At 42.8% G+C, this 21,824-nt stretch overlaps 1 protein-coding gene across 4 annotated transcripts in view; it reads left to right on the forward strand.

Moving 5' to 3' along the window:
* Positions 1 to 1,847: 1,847 nt before the first annotated feature.
* The window catches only part of LOC106611254 (B-cell lymphoma/leukemia 11B), a 107,489-nt gene continuing 87,512 nt past the window's right edge, over positions 1,848 to 21,824 (forward strand). For 2 of the 4 annotated variants that reach the window (XM_014211270.3, XM_082955751.1), the window contains exon 1: positions 1,849 to 2,897. In XM_014211270.3, coding sequence (XP_014066745.3) covers positions 2,840 to 2,897 — 58 coding nt within the window. In that variant the 5' untranslated portion in view covers positions 1,849 to 2,839. Of the gene's footprint in view, positions 2,898 to 21,824 lie in introns of all 4 variants that reach the window. The other 2 variants (XM_082955750.1, XM_014211271.3) reach the window with 2 other exon arrangements.

Here is a 21,824-nt window from a genome sequence, read left to right on the forward strand (position 1 = left end):
CTCCCTGCCTCGCCTGCCTGCCTATCCTTGCATGTCTGTCTGCCTCTCTGCCGCTCTCCCTGTCCCGCCTGCTTGCCTCCCTCACTACAGTGCCTGCCCTGCTGCCTGCCTGCCTGCCTTACCGGCTGCCTTGCTACTGCCTTACTACGGCCTATCTCCTTGCCTCGTCAATCAGCTCCCAGTAAGACATGCTGAAGATTACCACTACAGCCCCATGTAGGTAGAGGGTAGAAGCTCAGCTCAAACACACTATTTGACTTAGTGCCTTGCTCTTGTGTGTCTCCAAGTCTCACATGCACTGGAGCAGTCCCAGCCAGGCAGGCAGGCAGGCAGGCAGGCAGGCAGGCAGAGCAGAGGATGGGGGCGAGCATCTGCATTGTACGCCTACAATATAGATGCTGCTGACACAGTGTGATGAGGATCTGTTTCTCATTCTGTGTTCCAGTGTGTGTTTCTCATTTTCATCTTGAGTTTATACCACTTGGAAGTTTATTTCTGTAATTTATGGGTGTCATCTTGTTGATTAGGCCCTGATCATGGATTTGAACTCCAGTGTGCAGAATTAGGGCAAAAGAGGATCCATATGAAATGCTTCCCTGGTACCATACTGGTAATAACCACATTGGAGTCCGGAGATTAATAGATTTGAATTAAGAACGCAGGAATGAGGAATGAACTTTCACATTATAAATAGTACACTCTCCGTTTCATTATTTTAAAAAAACACATAGCCTGTATTTAATTATTCTGGTTAATCATTGGATACTTTGTGAGCCCGAATCATGTGTAAACTATGTAAATAACGAATAAGACAGACTATAGGATAGCCAGGTGGTCTAGGCATAACCTTGTAATAAAGTGCACAGATAGCTTACGCACATTCATTATGTATTTGATCGACCTCTGATGAATCGTGTTTGAAGCTCGGGAATTTGCTTTGCGTCTTTTACTAGGTCTTGATACATTTATGAGAGAATATGTAACTCTGAATAAATCCAAACGTATATAAATGAATCTTTGCGAGGAGAACCTGTTCAGAGATAAATAAGATGCACTACAGTAGCCTAGGCTACACTTGTTGTTGACTAATCAACATCAAAATTGCTTCCGAGTATTTTATGATAAAATCTCTGAACAAGTGAATCTATGTTCAAATGTGTTCCACTCCAACGCAAATTGCCAAGCAAATGTTGTCAAATGTCGTCTGTATGGATAGTGTAACAAGACACGTAATACATGATATTTCCAAGAACTTTATATCAATGTCTATTCCCCACCTCCTTATTAGCTCCTATTGTAATCGAATAGGACGTCAAAAGCGCGGACAGAAATGCCCGCAAAAAAAAAAAAAAAACGTTGACTAAATCTTAACAAGAGTCATCCACTTATAAAAGTATTCACCTTAGGCCTATATGTTAAAAAATTAATTAAAAAAAGACACTTCAATAATATTTCTAATAAATTATATTTGACGGGTGACAATGAATGCATTTGATAGAAATGGTCTTGTAAACTGTCCAGCAGGTCTATGCAAAAAATCAACAAACAATCTTATTCTATTATTAGGGCATATTGGTCAATGGAAAATGTTATTTGAAAATAAAGAATAGCATGACTTTTTCTGAACACTGCGACTTTCCCTTCAGCTTGCATGTCTGTGTGAGGCAGTAAGAGGAGAGGCTCCGTCCACTGCTCCTCTACGGAAGAGACACCGCGACAGTGCGCTGTCCACCGCTTGCTGCTGGTGATCCGATAGTTGTGAAAAGCCACCACTAGTCGCCCTCAGTGCTCTTGCAGTCTGCCATTTTTCTTTCTCACTGTAGACTTAACGTCACGTCCGCACTTGAACTTGAATTGTATCCCATTGTACGGAGGCAGCCCTAGCCACAGAGAGACCGAGAGCTCGGGGGAAGCAGGACTCACTACTCAATCGTCACACTCACACAGAGAAAGGGGAGAAAAAAGAGTGCAGGTCTTGATTTATTTAGAAAAGAGGTGGCAGTCTGTGTGCCCGGTCTACACAGAGCCGTACAAGGGGGCAGAGCACTTGGAGTTGAGGAGACTGAAAAGTACCTGCCATTGCATGCTGATGCTCAAGGCTGCACCAACAGAAGTGCCCATCACTTGGTGATACCCAAGTGCCCGAGAAGAAAAATTGGATTCATAATTTTGTAAAATTGTATTATCAATTATTGTAATTGTGAATGTTTGCGATTGTTCTTTTATTTTTGTGTTTGTTTCTAAAAGAAGAAACGAAATAAGTTCAGAGGCCGGGCAATTGACTGGACTCACAGTGACACCCAGCGCATTCCGAGCTGTCAGCGCGCGCACTGACCATCGCGTTCTGATTCTTCTTCTCTCACAAGGTGGAGGGACACTCGCCAGGGTTTGATCCCAACTGTCACTCACTACATCCGTCAAACATCCAAGGATATTTCCCCACTTCTGATATCTTTATTTTTTCTACTCGGACAGATCACTTCTCTCACACACATTTTGCCAAATGGTGTGAGTAACCTACAGAGAGAAGCTGTGAAAGAGAACTGAAGGTATAGCCCAGGCTACCCACGGTCTCGTCACATACAAACACAGGGGCAGCGTGGACCAACGAGGCGAAGCGCAAAAGACACTTTCGCCTCTCGGAGTGAGGGGACCACTAGCCAATAGCTCAAAGCACGATCAACCACCCACCCCGGCCGGCAGTCCGAGCGCAGGAGACTCGTACTTTTGGAGGTCCCGGGAAAAGTTGAGTGCCGAGCAAGTGGAGGCAATAGGAGGGAAGCGAGCCCATCCTTCAGAGTGCTGGTCCCCGGGCAATGCAAGTGTAAATGCCAGGGCAATGTCCCGTCGCAAGCAGGGGAACCCACAGCACGTGTCACAGAGAGAATTAATAGCACGTAAGTACCTGCTTTTCATTTTCACTCAATCACACACAACGCATGAATGGACTATTTAAAAAAAAAACATTCATGTATAATTGTTTGACTTCTGTATTTACTGCCACATTTGGCTAATTTGATCAACTTCAGAGAGGGTATAGTGAAGTCTTCAGCGCGTGACATCAGGGTTGGAAAAAAAAGAGTTTTGAACTACGGAATCTGACAAGGTTTCATTAGTTTATAAACTATGGCATTTGACAGTATAATTAATTGGATAAATTAAATAGGGTATTCAACATTTAACAATGAAATTTCCATAAACCATTTTTACTTAGAGTAAAGATGTCATGTTGCCTATACTCTGTTCTTTTTACGTATATTTTACGAATAACATTTACGTTAAATATACTTTATGCATGGGATACTAGTTGAGACTACTTTTGTGAAAGCTGTATAAATTAAAAAAGGGCTTTACCTTATTAAATGTCTATAAAATACAGCATCTTAATAACATTTATAATGACATTTCACCATCAAACCGTCTTCTCTTCCAAACAGACCATGGAACTGTGAAGTGTAAGGTATTGTTGGCGCTTTTAGGCCGCCAGGTATCTGGCTGCACTAAGTCATCTGGGGCCAAGTAGAAAACCAAGAATAATACCTGGCTTCAGTGAATGGATGAACCGCTGACATTTTGGAGACAATTGCTATCTTACTCTGAAAGTCTATTCATACATTATTCTGTTTCAACACGCTTTCAAGTTCCTGTGTATAGTCCACTCATATGCATTTGTTCACTCGATTTATTATCTCATACATTTCCAACAATGTCATTGTAATACTATTAATCTAATAGCGAAGTAACCCACTGACATATCGTGTTGAGATACATTACAGATTTAACTTGTGTGTCCTTGCAAACAGAAAACGATCACATCTCCAAGCGTTTTCACATTAGGCTAATACAACACAATATGCATTTTATCAAACCACCAAACTTTTATCAAACAGCCAAAGCCGGTATCCATGTTATTTTTTGGTATAGTGAAACGACAAATTATATGTTTAATTTTATAAGCACATTCAAATATATACATTTTGTACAGATTTCTCCTCCCCTTGGTCGAGCACTAGTCAGATATCCTCGCGCCAGGTAAACCAACGCATGCAAACAACTTTATTATCTTTGCTTTGCTGCTTTTGTAATCCGAATTTAATTATTATAGAGCGATGATGACAGCTGAAGTAATTTAACAATACCTTGGCATGGTGTATATAGGCTACATTCATATTTTATTTCTACAGATTTCTCAGGATATAAAGAGATAATTGAAAGTCAGCCTACTTCCTATCTTGACCATATGGATTTACCTTCAAATGTTTTGCTGAATGGTGATTTGCGGATATGTCCTCCGTTGTTTATACTCTAAATTCATTCATCATTTGTTTCGCAAAACATCTCTATTTGCAATAGCCAATTGTGTGTCCAAACGTCTTTGTAGGCTATTAGTAGATGTCTATCACCAATTTATTCTAACGATTCTATGTTCTGATTTATAGGCTACAGCTGTAGGTACAGCCCACTATAGGTGACCTGTACAAGTGTAGGTTATATTGTCAGGCAGAAACAGCGCAGTTAGGAGCCGGAGCGAAGTGTCTTCGGCGTGCTGCCTGCACAGAGCCACCGCTGTGTGGTGGCAAGGTAGAGGAGAGCCGAGAGCCGAGATCCGATGAGAGATTAAGCAGGAAACACAGATATTTTATGAAGAAATAATTACCGTATCTCTATTTTTACATCATACATCAGCGTGTGTGAAACACCTATTCATTGATTAAATGTTACATAATGAATTTTTAAACTGCAAGATACTTGTTACCTTTCTTTAAATATGGTAGTAGCATAGTGTTACACAAAAAGTTTTCTTTAAGTCTAGCTACCCAGAAAAGCACCAACCAGACATGTGAAGAATTGTGAAACAAATATAGTGTGGTCAAATTCTAAAGAGCACTTTCAAGGCATCAAGTTCAAATCAATTACATCCAGCCATAATACATTTTTCTCTGGTTCTGAAGTAGTGTCAGAGTATCCAGCCAGCCAACTGAGAACAGAGGCACTCCATGGTGAAGTCCATGGTGATGTCCATGGTGATGTCATCTGAGTCCAATGTGTTTTGTGTTGTTAGGACTGTGTACTCTGCACATTCTCTCCAACACACACACACCTCTCACTTTTATGGCACAATCATTTCTCTCTCTCTCTGTGTGTGTGCGTGCGCGTATGCCTGTCAATCCTTCTATGTGTGTTTCTTGATATTTGTCTCTCTCTCTCTCTCTCTCTCTGTGTGTGTGTGTGTGTGTGTGTGTGTGTGTGTGTGTGTGTGTGTGTGTGTGTGTCCGTGTGTGTGTGTGTGTGTGTGTGTGTGTGTGTGTGTGTGTGTGTGCCTATATATGTACCAGTCAGTCCTCTGGATACAGGTTTGTGGGTGATGGCTTCAGCTCCAGTCAGTCTCCCATCATTTCTCAAACACAGAGATTTTTCCTCTAGCTATAACCCCATCCTGTTGTCTTCACTCCTGTTGTCATTGGCATGCAAATTGATTCAAATAGCAGCAATGTTTTGTTTGTCCTGTGGAGGGGCAATCACCGCCATCTTACTCTGACTAAACTCTGCAGGACACCAGACAGTAAAACTTTACAATATGAGATACACACTTTATATCGGCATGTGTCATATATATTCATGTACCTTGTTGATCTGGAAACAAAAGCTTTTCCAAGTTATCAGACCTAGATCTGATTGCAAAGGTGTGTGTGTGTGTGTGTGTGTGTGTGTGTGTGTGTGTGTGTGTGTGTGTGTGTGTGTGTGTGTGTGTGTGTGAGAGAGACAGAGGGAGAGAGAGAGAACAGAGAGAGAAAGAGAGAGAACAGAGAGAGAAAGAGAGAACAGAGAGAGAGAAAGAGAGAGAAAGAGAGAGAGGTATGCTTCAGCTGAGGTAGAACAGACCTGTTTTAGTGTTGTCTCCAAATCCAATGTTAGACTATGGTTGAGGGGATGGAAGAAATATGAGTGACAATCTAAGCGTCAACCTACCCCTGAGACAACTCTCAGATCGGTATGAGGGTGCACACACAAGGCCTTATAGTGTACTCTGCCTCCCTGTTATAGTGAAAATACACACACACACATTTGGGGATGTTAGGTCCCCACAAGGATAGAAGAACAAGATCACACACACACACACACACCACACACACACACACACACACACACACACACACACACACACACACACACACACACACACACACACACACACACACACACACACACACACACACACACACACACACACACACACATCTTGTTCTTCTATCCTTGTGGGGACCTAAAAATCCACAAATGTCCCCACAAGGATAGTAAAACAAGGAAAATTCTCCCTCATGGGGACATTTCCCACTATCCCACGAGGACAAAGGCTATTTTAAGCTTAGAGGTTAGGTTTAGGGTTAGGGTTACAATTAGGTTTAGGGTTAGGGGTTAGGCGTTCAGTCTAGCGTTAGGGGTTAAGGTGAGTGTGTGTGTATATGCAGACACACTCATAAAACCTTGGTAAGGGTCGGCCTTCAGTGAGTTTTAAATGCTGCAGTAGAATAGTACAGTACACCCCATGCCTGGATGATTAGGGGAAGTCTCAATGTCTAGCAGGTCAAACCTGTCTGGAAAGTGATATTCACTTCTAAATGATGGGTGTTCAGACATGGGAAGAGAGCTGGCTGTAAGCTGTGGTATGGTGCTTGCACATTTAATCATTTATGTGTCAGAGACGCAATGGTTTTTGGGATTTATGGTTGAAGACACACACACACACACATGCATGCATATGCAAATTCACACGTGAATTCACAATTTCACATGCACATGCGGCATCAGCAGAATCAGCATCATTTTTTCATGCACTAGATCGTATATCCATTTGAAGCAACCAATATTTAATGTAGCAAAAGCGTTTGTTTTTACTGGTGAGAAATTGTGTAAAAGAAGATAAAAATGTATTTATCTGTTGAAGCTAATTAAATCGAATTAAACCTGATTAAACCTGATTAAACCTGATTAAATCTTTCTGTTGAAGTCACCAAAAGGTATTTTCTGACAATCTTTACTGGAATGAATATTATTATTCTGACATACGATGGTGAAACAGTGTGCTACGTCTCCTCTGATCTCTCCACCTTTTTTACCTAAGGGGGAGGTCTTGAGAAGGCAGTCAAATATGTGTGTGTGTTTGCGTGCGTCTGCCTTCTAATCCACTCGTCGTCTATGGTATTCACTGGTAGTTAAGTTTAGGTCTTCCTCAGACTTCTACAAAGTTTCAGTTGCACTGGCTTATTCAGATGTTTTCTTCTCAGCGAAGGAAGGCAGGGAGAGCTGCAAACTTTGCAGTGTTGCACTTCAATAGTTTTACAGGCTCGGCAGCAGCTCTGAGGTTGGATGTGCTACATTTAAAACACGCACCTTCTCTGTGAGCTTAACGACCCACCCACCGCTCAATATGTGTGAAACATTGAAACATTTCCAAGTTCTGCATGGATATCTGTTTGAATATGTTATTTTATTTTGGGGGGGATTTAAGCATGTTTTCACACATGGAAATGAAACACTACTATTGGTAAGCTGCGTTAAAGCTGTATGTTATTTTCAGAGGGCAATTTATAGCTGATGTAGGCTGCGGTAAGTCATATGGTTATTTTGTATGGGTACGGAGTCCAATATATATTCTTGTGACTTTATAATGATCAGATATTTTCTATATATTTATATTGAAATATTTCATTGTTTTTATTTATTTATTAGTAAATACAATTTACTCCTAATCATTTCGTAATTTTAACACACTATGCCCAATAAGTTTATAGGTGTTAATCCGTTAACATTTAGGCAAAATATTTCTGTTAGATCTAGAAAACAGCCATTTCTGATTTATAGAGAGTATATGAAGAGGTCGTATTGTAGCGTCTGACATATGTTTACACACACACACACACACACACACACACACACACACACACACACACACACACACACACACACACACACACACACACACACACACACACACACACACACACACACACACACACACAGACAGACAGACAGACAGACAGACAGACAGACAGACTGTCGGCCCGGCATGTGACAAAGTGTGTAAATTGCAGCAGCGACCACTTGAGATGCATGTTTCCCATTGGGTTGGGAGTGAGGGGGACCAGAGAGAAACCCCACTGTGCTGGTCTTTGTTACGTAGAGAACCCAGAGAGACAAACAGGCAGGCCGAGGAAATAGCAGTGCTCATTCTGAGGTGTGATGGAGATGTTACTGCCCGTCTCTCTGTGTCTCGGTGAGAATTAATATCTGCATGGAGCTCAATAGTGCTGTTTGGAATAAAAAAATACATTATCCCTAAAATAAGAACTGAAATACCTTTTTTTATTAACGCCATGGGCCTTTTTGTTGAACCGTTTCAAAGCTGGATGATGATAGTCTTTGTGATTGGGGCACAATGTTTTAATAATTGTAACGTGGCCCTAATTTATGAATTCCGACAAAGGCTTGAATACAATTTTTTAGGGACCATAAAATATAAATTCATAATATTCACAGAGCTTAGAAGCAGAAAGAGCAAGGCAGAAATCTCTGGTACTGTTGTTGTTTAGGGAATCCTGATGTCACCCACCGTTGGGCTGTGTGTGTGTGTGTGTGTGTGTGTGTGTGTGTGTGTGTGTGTGTGTGTGTGTGTGTGTGTGTGTGTGTGTGTGTGTGTGTGTGTGTGTGTGTGTGTGTGAGAGAGAGAGAAACAGAAAAAGCATCTTGAGATTAGTGAATAATTCATTACTCAGTGAAAGACAATGGCTTCAGAAAGCAGCATGCCTAAACTCATTCTCTTGATTAGATGGCCTGTTAGTTCGCCTGTCCAACCGCCATCCATGTCCCTGATAGACCACTAATACTGTACCATCCATGTCCCTGATAGACCACTAATACTGTACCATCCATGTCCCTGATAGACCACTAATACTGTACCATCCATGTCCCTGATAGACCACTAATACTGTACCATCCATGTCCCTGATAGACCACTAATACTGTACCATCCATGTCCCTGATAGACCACTAATACTGTACCATCCATGTCCCTGATAGACCACTAATACTGTACCATCCATGTCCCTGATAGACCACTAATACTGTACCAGTCCATGTCCCTGATAGACCACTAATACTGTACCATCCATGTCCCTGATAGACCACTAATACTGTACCATCCATGTCCCTGATAGACCACTAATACTGTACCATCCATGTCCCTGATAGACCATTAATACTGTACCATCCATGTCCCTGATAGACCACTAATACTGTACCATCCATGTCCCTGATAGACCACTAATACTGTACCATCCATGTCCCTGATAGACCACTAATACTGTACCAGTCCATGTCCCTGATAGACCACTAATACTGTACCAGTCCATGTCCCTGATAGACCACTAATACTGTACCAGTCCATGTCCCTGATAGACCACTAATACTGTACCATCCATGTCCCTGATAGACCATTAATACTGTACCATCCATGTCCCTGATAGACCACTAATACTGTACCATCCATGTCCCTGATAGACCACTAATACTGTACCATCCATGTCCCTGATAGACCACTAATACTGTACCATCCATGTCCCTGATAGACCACTAATACTGTACCAGTCCATGTCCCTGATAGACCACTAATACTGTACCAGTCCATGTCCCTGATAGTCTACTAATACTGTACCATCCATGTCCCTGATAGACCATTAATACTGTACCATCCATGTCCCTGATAGACCACTAATACTGTACCATCCATGTCCCTGATAGACCACTAATACTGTACCAGTCAATGTCCCTGAGAGACCACTAATAGTGTACCATCCATGTCCCTGATAGACCACTAATACTGTACCATCCATGTCCCTGATAGACCACTAATACTGTACCATCCATGTCCCTGATAGACCACTAATACTGTACCATCCATGTCCCTGATAGACCACTAATACTGTACCATCCATGTCCCTGATAGACCACTAATACTGTACCATCCATGTCCCTGATAGTCTACTAATACTGTACCATCCATGTCCCTGATAGACCATTAATACTGTACCATCCATGTCCCTGATAGTCTACTAATACTGTACCATCCATGTCCCTGATAGACCATTAATACTGTACCATCCATGTCCCTGATAGACCATTAATACTGTACCATCCATGTCCCTGATAGACCACTAATACTGTACCATCCATGTCCCTGATAGACCACTAATACTGTACCAACCATGTCCCTGATAGACCACTAATACTGTACCATCCATGTCCCTGATAGACCACTAATACTGTACCAGTCCATGTCCCTGATAGACCACTAATACTGTACCATCCATGTCCCTGATAGACCATTAATACTGTACCATCCATGTCCCTGATAGACCACTAATACTGTACCAGTCCATGTCCCCAGTTTTAATATCACATGAAGAAAACAAACGGTCCAACTATCCCCCCTTCTCTCTCTCTCCTTCCCCTGCTCTCTCTCTCTCACCCGCTCTCTCCCTCTCCTTAACCTGCATGCCAGAAGCCTGGTTTGCTTACTTTAGGGATGGTGAACTGTCTGTCTGTGATCACTAGGTTTTTTAACGCTGTCTTTGACTTCTTGACTTGTCAGCTGTTTCAATACCTCCTCTATGGTGGACAAGTCTCTATTTGCCTCCCTCTATCTTTCTTTTTTCTCCCTCTCCCTCTCCCTCTCCCTCTCTCTGTCTCTCTCTCTAGATGTGCTTCCTTTCACCTGCTAGGGGGAGCTCTTAGGCTGTGTGTGCGGGTGGCATGCAGCACGAGTAGTTAGATTGAGAGAGAGTAGAAAGCCATATTTCCTAATTGTGTGTGTATGTGTTGTCATGGGGGGATGGGGCGTAGGTAGTAGGAGTTAGAGTGAGTGGTGGTGGCTTTTTGATGATATCAGCTTTAACACACCACGGTTACTGTACATTCTAACTGTCAACACCTCTCTCTCTCTCTCTCTCTCTGGCAGCTGGTCCTACAGCATCCACAAACCTCCTTCTCTGTCCTCCTCTCCTTCTCTCTGCTCCTGTCCTTCTCTGTCCTCCTCTCCTTCTCTCTCCTCCTCTCCTTCTCTGTCCTCCTCTCTTTCTCTCTCCTCCTCCTCTTCTCTTTCCTCATCTCCTTCTCTCTCCTCCTCTCCTTCTCTCTCCTCCTCTCCTTCTCTGCCCTCCTCTTCTCTTTCCTCCTCTCCTTCTCTCTCCTCCTCTTCTCTTTCCTCCTCTCCTTCTCTCTCCTCCTCTCCTTCTCTGTCCTCTTCTCCTCTCTCCTCCTCTTCTCCTCTCTCCTCCTCTCCTTCTCTGTCCTCCTCTTTCTCTGTCCTCCTCTCTTTCTCTCTCCTCCTCCTCTTCTCTTTCCTCATCTCCTTCTCTCTCCTCTCTTTCTCTCTTTTTTATTTCTCTTTCAAACATTCGTAATAATCAACATTTGCTAAGATAATTATGATGTTATGACAGAAATCTTTAACCACATGTCCGTTCCTTTTAATTTGCAGATTAAAGAGATTTGACACAAATAGTCAAGTTGATTTAAATCTGATGAATATGATTTTACTGAGCTATATATATATATATTTTAAGAATATAAAATATTCATTTTGATTTCACTTTATGTCACCATGTTACCAATTTCATAATAATTGTGGATAAATATAGATTCATATGTAATGTAGATGGATGATTAGATAATGGCGGTAGCTATGTAAATAGATGGATGATTAGATAATGGCGGTAGCTATGTAAATAGATGGATGATTAGATAATGGCGGTAGCTATGTAAATAGATGGATGACTAGATAATGGCGGTAGCGATCTAAATAGATGGATGATTAGATAATGGCGGTAGCTATGTAAATAGATGGATGATTAGATAATGGCGGTAGCTATGTAAATAGATGGATGATTAGATAATGGTGGTAGCTATGTAAATAGATGGATGATTAGATAATGGCGGTAGCTATGTAAATAGATGGATGATTAGATAATGGTGGTAGCTATGTAAATAGATGGATGACTAGATAATGGCGGTAGCGATCTAAATAGATGGATGATTAGATAATGGCGGTAGCTATGTAAATAGATGGATGACTAGATAATGGCGGTAGCTATCTAAATAGATGGATGATTAGATAATGGGTATCTCTAGCAGAAAGCTGGTCATTATGTGGTGTAAATAAACCCATGCACTGAAGAAACATAAGGTGTGCTCCTCTCCACTCCTCTCCTTTCTCAGACAGGGTATTCTCCCCAGGGCAATTTAACAAAATGTCTGCCTGGTCCCTATGATTAATACGCTCGCATATTTCGTCCTTTTTTCTCCTCTTTTCCCTTCTTCCTTCCTGCTCCTGCGTGTCCTGTGCCTTTGTTTTCTCCTCCAGTGGAACGCCTCACCCCCCCCCTCTCTCTCTCTCTCTCTCTCTCTCTCTCTCTCTCTCTCTCTCTCTCTCTCTCTCTCTCTCTCTCTCTCACCCCCCCCTCTCTCTCTCTCTCTCTCTCTCTCTCTCTCTCTCTCTCACCCCCCCCTCTCTCTCTCTCTCTCTCTCTCTCTCTCTCTCTCTCTCTCTCTCCTCTCTCTCTCCCCCTCTCTCTCTCTCTCTCTCTCTCCCCCTCTCTCTCTCTCTCTCTCTCTCTCTCTCTCTCTCCTCTCTCTCTCTCTCTCTCTCTCTCTCTCTCTCTGTGTTTTGATGTTTGGTGAGGAGGCTATACTTGTCTATCAGTGTGAGGGTAGCAGACAGAGATTGCATCCCAAATAGCACCCTATTCCCTATATAGTGCACGACTTTTGACCAGAGCCCTATGGGCCAGTGCACTTAATAGGGAATAGGGTGCTATGTGGCACACATCCTAGAATACTGTAGAGCTGGGTTCAGGCTGTAGTGTAGTGTTCCGGTTAGTCCGTGTCTGTGACTCCATGCAGGGTTTTCACAGGTTGATTGACAGGACTCCCTGGGTCTCTATAGTGGTCTAACAGTGTCTGTGACTCCATGCAGGGTTTTCACAGGTTGATTGACAGGACTCCCTGGGTCTCTATTGTGGTCTAACAGTGTCTGTGACTCCATGCAGGGTTTTCACAGGTTGATTGACAGGACTCCCTGGGTCTCTATAGTGGTCTAACAGCGTCTGTGACTCCATGCAGGGTTTTCACAGGTTGATTGACAGGACTCCCTGGGTCTCTATTGTGGTCTAACAGTGTCTGTGACTCCATGCAGGGTTTTCACAGGTTGATTGACAGGACTCCCTGGGTCTCTATTGTGGTCTAACAGCGTCTGTGACTCCATGCAGGGTTTTCACAGGTTGATTGACAGGACTCCCTGGGTCTCTATTGTGGTCTAACAGTGTCTGTGACTCCATGCAGGGTTTTCACAGGTTGATTGACAGGACTCCCTGGGTCTCTATTGTGGTCTAACAGTGTCTGTGACTCCATGCAGGGTTTTCACAGGTTGATTGACAGGACTCCCTGGGTCTCTATTGTGGTCTAACAGTGTCTGTGACTCCATGCAGGGTTTTCACAGATTGATTGACAGGACTCCCTGGGTCTCTATTGTGGTCTAACAGTGTCTGGGAAACATGCATCTCAAGTGGTCTCAGCTGCAACTTACACACACCTTGAAATCAAACCTTACAGCTTCATTACTTTGTGTGTGTGTGTGTGTGTGTGTGTGTGTGTGTCTGTGTGTTCAAATTCCATTGCTAGAATCATTCTAATTCAAAACAAATGTAAACAGCTTCATTCACACATTTCTTACCGCGTGTGTGTGTGTGTGTTCTCTGCTACAGCTGTGTGTGGAAAGTTTGCACACAAAAAGCTTTGCCACACTCTGTCTCATATCTGGCCAATACATGTTCTGCACAGTAGGACTGTTCCAACCTGCACAGCTATGTGTCTCTGTTAGAGCATGTAGGACTGTTCCAACCTGCACAGCTATGTGTCTCTGTTAGAGCATGTAGGACTGTTCCAACCTGCACAGCTATGTGTCTCTGTTAGAGCATGTAGGACTGTTCCAACCTGCACAGCTATGTGTCTCTGTTAGAGCATGTAGGACTGTTCCAACCTGCACAGCTATGTGTCTCTGTTAGAGCATGTAGGACTGTTCCAACCTGCACAGCTATGTATCTCTGTTAGAGCATGTAGGACTGTTCCAACCTGCACAGCTATGTATCTCTGTTAGAGCATGTAGGACTGTTCCAACCTGCACAGCTATGTATCTCTGTTAGAGCATGTAGGACTGTTCCAACCTGCACAGCTATGTGTCTCTGTTAGAGCATGTAGGACTGTTCCAACCTGCACAGCTATGTATCTCTGTTAGAGCATGTAGGACTGTTCCAACCTGCACAGCTATGTATCTCTGTTAGAGCATGTAGGACTGTTCCAACCTGCACAGCTATGTGTCTCTGTTAGAGCATGTAGGACTGTTCCAACCTGCACAGCTATGTATCTCTGTTAGAGCATGTAGGACTGTTCCAACCTGCACAGCTATGTGTCTCTGTTAGAGCATGTAGGACTGTTCCAACCTGCACAGCTATGTATCTCTGTTAGAGCATGTAGGACTGTTCCAACCTGCACAGCTATGTGTCTCTGTTAGAGCATGTAGGGACTGTTCCAACCTGCACAGCTATGTATCTCTGTTAGAGCATGTAGGACTGTTCCAACCTGCACAGCTATGTGTCTCTGTTAGAGCATGTAGGACTGTTCCAACCTGCACAGCTATGTGTCTCTGTTAGAGCATGTAGGACTGTTCCAACCTGCACAGCTATGTGTCTCTGTTAGAGCATGTAGGACTGTTCCAACCTGCACAGCTATGTATCTCTGTTAGAGCATGTAGGACTGTTCCAACCTGCACAGCTATGTATCTCTGTTAGAGCATGTAGGACTGTTCCAACCTGCACAGCTATGTGTCTCTGTTAGAGCATGTAGGACTGTTCCAACCTGCACAGCTATGTATCTCTGTTAGAGCATGTAGGACTGTTCCAACCTGCACAGCTATGTATCTCTGTTAGAGCATGTAGGACTGTTCCAACCTGCACAGCTATGTGTCTCTGTTAGAGCATGTAGGACTGTTCCAACCTGCACAGCTATGTATCTCTGTTAGAGCATGTAGGACTGTTCCAACCTGCACAGCTATGTGTCTCTGTTAGAGCATGTAGGACTGTTCCAACCTGCACAGCTATGTGTCTCTGTTAGAGCATGTAGGACTGTTCCAACCTGCACAGCTATGTGTCTCTGTTAGAGCATGTAGGACTGTTCCAACCTGCACAGCTATGTATCTCTGTTAGAGCATGTAGGACTGTTCCAACCTGCACAGCTATGTATCTCTGTTAGAGCATGTAGGACTGTTCCAACCTGCACAGCTATGTGTCTCTGTTAGAGCATGTAGGACTGTTCCAACCTGCACAGCTATGTATCTCTGTTAGAGCATGTAGGACTGTTCCAACCTGCACAGCTATGTATCTCTGTTAGAGCATGTAGGACTGTTCCAACCTGCACAGCTATGTATCTCTGTTAGAGCATGGTCTCTTAGTTCAGATTCAGCATTTAAATATCAGGCCAAGCAGCATACCTGCTAGACTCCTTGGAGAAGCACTTCAAGTGTCACGCTCATTAATGACAAATTATTCTAGCTGGGCCCACTTCTTGTCAAGTACAATGTGTGTACCTGGGCCTGGGTGTCTTGTTGTGGGTACAGCGAGGCAGGAAGTGTACCCAGACCTGGTTGTCTGTTTCTGGGCCTCGCCACAGCGCACTGCACCAGTTTGTTTGTTGTGTGGGGGATGAGCGGCTGGGGATGAGCGGCTGGGGATGAGCGGCTGTGAGTCTCCACACCTGTTGTCATACTATGCTCTGTATCTGCCACACACACTTCACATCCCCTTGTAGACATTTGGCAGAGATGGGATGGGGTGGTGTGTGTGTGTACTAACTCTCAGTTTTATGGACGTTGGGTGAACGTTGGGTAAACATTGGGTATGTTGACAATATGTTGGGCTAGGGGAAGTTTGTAAGTCCCAGTATATGTTGTCTGTGTGCATATGCCAGGCAGGTGAGGGTTTGGTTCGTCTGTATGTGTGTGTGAATGTGCATCTGCTTTACGTCTCTGTGAGTGTGTGTGTGGTGCGTATGTGTAGTGTGTGTGTGTGTTGGTGTGTATCCGTGTGTGTGTGAGTGTGTGTGTGTGGTGGCACCGTCTGCATCCTCAGCCACAAACATGCAGCCTTGGTGAGAGCCGAGCAGCATAGCACGGTGTAGAGGGAAATAGTGAGCAAACAGTCAACTCTGTCTTTTACAGTTTGATTAGGTATTTCCTCTGGCTTTCATTGCTACCCCAGACGCCTTCCTTAACCCCATTCCCCGTGTAGCACAGATGTAGCAGCACCACTATGAATGGTCTTAATTGGCCCAGAGGAGATCTTTCTATCTGGACAGAATTAGAGGCGCTTTCATGATTTAAATGAGAAAGTTTATGGTGCCAGTTAACAAAAACAATATGAAATCAGTCCAAAATTACATGTGCTGTCTTAATTAGAGAGAGAGAGAGAGAGAGAGAGAGAGAGAGAGAGAGAGAGAGAGAGAGAGAGAGAGAGAGAGAGAGAGAGAGAGAGGAGAGAGAGAGAGAGAGAGAGAGAGAGAGAGAGAGAGAGAGAGAGAGAGAGAGAGAGAGAGAGAGAGAGAGAGAGGAGAGAGATATGAAAAGCATTGTAGAGTTTAAACGTTATCACATTTGTATGTGTGAATAGGGGGTTGTTATCTTCAGGGTTTATTTGCAGTGTGGAAAATGAGAACAGTCTTGCTTTATTAAAAGTGTGTTTGTAGCGACGAGCAAACAAAACGGAGGAGGAAAGCAGTGGAACACTTTACCCCAAGACATTAACATGACATCTCTCATCACCCTGATTATTACCATGGCAAAAGTTAGCGTAGAATATTGACACACTCCCCGGGCCATATTATATAACTAAATCTGTGGGCCTTTTTTCTGGGCTTGCCGCTCGCCAGCGAGACACACAATCTGATTGGCCAAATACCTGTCAGCAGCAATTCCACTCCCCTTTGAGAGAAACACTTTTGAGTGGACTGTCTCTGAAATGATAAAATATGTTACGCTTCAATGAGCTGGCTGGTTGCTGGATTGTGAAGGCTTCTGTCGCATTGTGGCTTGTCGTTCTTTTTTAGACGCTCAGTATGCTTTGGGTTTTTGTGCTTTACACACACTACTGGAAACGCCTTTAGTATGTTCTCTGACCCAAATGGAGCCCTAATCCTTCTATAGTGCACTACATTTGACCAAAGCCCCCTCAGACTCAGCCAGCTTTATTCGGTCAATTAGGCCAAAGTCAAGCGCTTTTTCCTTTCTGTCATTTACTCAGAGAGACCCAGACGCACGCCAAGCCATCTTGAGCAGCAACCTACCAACATCATCAAGACCTGCTAATGATGCGTCTCGGAGAGAAAAACCACAGAGAATCTGTCAGTTAGAAAACAAATCGACATTTTATTTCAATGTTACTTTATTTTCTTTAAAAAAACACTGACTTCAATACAAGTTAAATACCTTGAGTCTTCAGTGTGTATTAGACCCACTGTGTAGACCATATCTCAGTACATGCTCTATAGGAATAAGTCCTTTTAAACCCCACTATGCAGATATCATCCTCTGTCTCTTTCTCCCTATCTTCCCCCTAGTCTGTAGGCTGTGTCCACATTGGTCCTGGTCAAAAGTAGTGCCCTATATAGAGAATAGGGTGCTATTTGCGACACAGACCTCCTGTGTGCTGGATGAAGATGAATAACATGTGACATTTTCTGAGGGATCAGAGAGAAAAATGACATGTAATGTTACCTAGGTGACAGCATGGTTGTCGGGGGTGGTAGCAAATGGGTTTCGTGGACGACAGTGTGTGTGAGTTACCTAGGTGCGTGGGGAATAGGGCTGCCTGTCTTGGATTTTCAACCAGTACTGGGTTAGGTGACAGTTAGACAAACAATGCCATATTGCTTTAATTTCTGTCTTGCTTCTCCTCAATGGATGGATTTTATTAGCCTGTGTTTTGGGAACAGTTGCTGTTAATGGATGAGAGAACAATGTTTCTTTGTTGACTCATGCCAGTCTTCTAGAGTCCAGAGCCCTGTTAGCCCAGTCTCCACTAACACCACTGATGTAGTCTATAAGACCCAGACCCTTCTGGTATCAATATTTGGTCTGCTGTGAGTAACACCAATCAGAGAGCAACATTGACTAGGCCGTGATTCACTGGTCCTGATCAGGAAGAGAGTGTTGAGCTGTCTTCAGTCACTTCATGTCACACCTCTCCCTACTCACATCAGGAAATAGACCGCAGCTCCCACAATGCAGTGCAAAGACATGCATTACGCACAGTTGTCTCACACATCCCCTGTGACTGCCACTATGAGACTCACGTTATGCCAGGGCTTGTATTTAGTACACCTTTGTTCATTGAAAGGAAAATTTGAATATTTAAATGCAAAATTATCTTCAGTTTTTTATTTTAAAAAATGAAATAGAACAATGAATTCACCAAACGTCATTATCAGAAACAGGCCGTCATATTTCATATGGATAGTTCAGGAGCTGAGGCATGGAGTGGTCAACTAGGTCAGCAGAGTGCACTATTGTTAATAGCTGTGTGTGTGTGTGTGTGTGTGTGTGTGTGTGTGTGTGTGTGTGTGTGTGTGTGTGTGTGTGTGTGTGTGTTGTGTGTGTGTGTGTGTGTGTGTGCACTGATCTCAGTGGCCTGTTCATTTACATAGGAGAACCACTGCAGCCTAATTTGATGCACAGATGGCCTGCCTATGCCTGCAGGTCACATCGGGTCTCTGTCGCCCGCCCGCCCGCGCGCGCACACACACAGCTGATGTTATCCTCCTGAGTGTGATCATACAACACAATGGTTGCATGTAGACAGTAATGCTACATACATGTAGACATGATGCTGGCAAGAGAAGCTGAAGCAAAGTCTCCCACCTGTCCCCATCTCCTCCACTACAAGGTCATCCTGCCCAGATCAGGCAATGGCTCCTTTACATCACAGGAAAGCAATATCGGCTTTTCTTCTTCTTCTTCTTCTACTTCTTTTTCTACTTCTTCTTCTTACTGCAGGGTCCATAGGTATGTTAGTAAATAATAATCATTTATCATATTATATGTTATAAAGTATTTCAAATAAACACAGAATTTCTATCCAATTAATGTCCTGTAAACAATTTTACTGTGCTGATAATTTAGGATGATGTTTTGAACCCATTCTGGCTGATTCTGTTAAAAATAAACATGAGCTAAAATAAACCCCTGCTAACGGTGGGTCATACAGTAAATCAAGAGGCCTGTGCTCAGCTTGACATTACACATCTGTCTGCATTTATAATTTGGAGCGTTGACAAATGGCAGAAGGACGCACAGCCTGCTGGTGATCCATCATCTAAAATTAGTGGAGAGAGAGAGAGTCCTGGAGGACATGTAAACAGGGCTACCTGAGCAGCGCTCCAGGGGCTCACACTACCTCTACCCTCTCTCTACCAGTGGCTCTGTCCCTCCTCACACTACCTCTACACTACCTCAGTAAATATTACACTCACAGAAGTTCCAAAATAATAAAGACATTACAAATATCATATTATGTATATATACAGTGTTGTAACGATGTGCAAATGGTTAAAGTACAAAAAGGAAAATAAATAAACAGAAATATGGGTTGTATTTACAATGGTGTTTGTTCTTCACTGGTTGCCCTTTCTTGTGGCAACAGGTCACAAGTCTGCTGTGATTGCACACTGTGGTATTTCACCTAATAGATATGGGAGTTTATCAAAATCGGGTTTGTTTTCGAATTCTTTGTGGATCTGTGTAATCTGAGGGAAATATGTGTCTCTAATATGGTCATACATTTGGCAGGAGGTTAGGAAGTGCAGCTCAGTTTCCACCTCATTTTGTGGGCAGTGTGCACATAGCCTATCTTCTCTTGAGGTCCAGGTCTGCCTACAGTGGCCTTTCTCAATAGCAAGGCTATGCTCACTGAGTCTGTACATAGTCAAAACTTTCCTTAAGTTTTGGTCAGTCACAGTGGTCAGGTATTCTGCCACTGTGTACTCTCTGTTTAGGACCAAATAGCATTCTAGTTTGCTCAGTTTTTTTGTTAATTCTTTCCAATGTGTCAAGTAATTATCTTTTTGTTTTCTCCTGATTTGGTTGGGTCTAATTGTATTGCTGTCCTGGGGCACTGTGGGGTCTGTTTGTATTTGTGAACAGAGCCCCAGAACCAGCTTGCTTAGGGACTCTTCTGCGGGCTCATCTCTCTGTAGATGATGGCTTTGTTATGGTAGGTTTGGGAATCGCTTCCTTTTAGGTGGTTGTAGAATTTAACGTGCTCTTTTCTGGATTTTGATAATTAGCTGGTATCGGCCTAATTGCCCTGCATGCATTATCTGGTGTTTTACGTTGTACGCTGAGGATATTTTTGCAGAATTCTGCATGCACAGTCTCAATTTGGTGTTTGTCCCATTTTGTGAATTCTTGGTTGGTGAGCGGACCTCAAACCTCACAACCATAAGTGGCAATGGGTTCTATATATAACTGATTCAAGTATTTTTAGCCAGATCCTAATTGGTATGTCAAATTTTATGTTCCTTTTGATTCTTAAGTCAGATCATTCACAGCTTTGTGGAAGTTACCTGTGCTGCTGATGTTTAGGCCAAGGTAAATCATTTTATAACATTTTTGACATGCGTTTTTCTGGATTGTTTTGTTGTTATTCTGTCTACTCACTTTTCAAATAAACCTACCATTAAAATTATAGACTGATCATTTCTTTGTCAGTGGGCAAACGTACAAAATCAGCAGGGGATCAAATACTTTTTCCCTCACTGTATACTACCGTTCAAAAGTTTGGGGTTACTTAGAAATGTCCTTGTTTTTGAAAGAAAAGCACTTTTTTTTGTCCATTAAAATAACATCAAATTGATCAGAAATACATTTAGACATTGTTAATGTTGTAAATGACAATTGTAGCTGGAAACGTCAGATTTTTAATGGAATATCTACATAGGCGTACAGAGGCCCATTATCAGCAACCATCACTCCTGTGTTCCAATGGCACGCTGTGTTAGCTAATCCAAGTTTATCATTTTAAAAGGTAAATTGATCACTAGAAAACCCTTTTGCAACAGCTGAAAACTGTTGTGCTTATTAAATAATCAATAAAACTGTCCTTTAGACTAGTTGAGTATCTGGAGCATCAGCATTTGTGGGTTCGATTACAGGCTCAAAATGGCCAGAAACAAATAACTTTCTTCTGAAACTCGTCAGTCTATTCTTGTTCTGAGAAATGAAGGCTATTCCATGCGAGAAATTGACAAGAAACTGAAGATCTCGTGGTAGTCTTTAATAGTTGATTCTAAGATTTGTATTTGATCATGTATATGTTTTTGCTGTTTGTTCTTTGTTATAGAGCCAAAAAGATTGGAGAAGTGGTTTATCCATACATCTCCATTTTGGATAGATAATTATTTGTGTTGTTGTTTGTCTAGTCTTTTCCAATTTTCCCAGAAGTGGTTAGAGTCTACAGATTCTTCAATTACATTGAGCTGATTTCTGACGTGCTGTTCCTTCTTTTTCAGTAGTGTATTTCTGTATTATTTTAGTGATTCACCATAGTGAAGGCGTAGACTCAGGTTTTCTGGGTCTCTGTGTTTTTGGTTGGACAGGTTCCTCAATTTCTTTCTTTGGTGTTTGCATTCTTCATCAAACCATTTGTCATTGTTGTTCATTTTCTTCA

Source organism: Salmo salar, chromosome 09, assembly GCF_965601325.2.
Source record: "Salmo salar chromosome 09, fSalSal1, whole genome shotgun sequence".
In the NCBI taxonomy this organism is placed as follows: domain Eukaryota; kingdom Metazoa; phylum Chordata; class Actinopteri; order Salmoniformes; family Salmonidae; genus Salmo; species Salmo salar.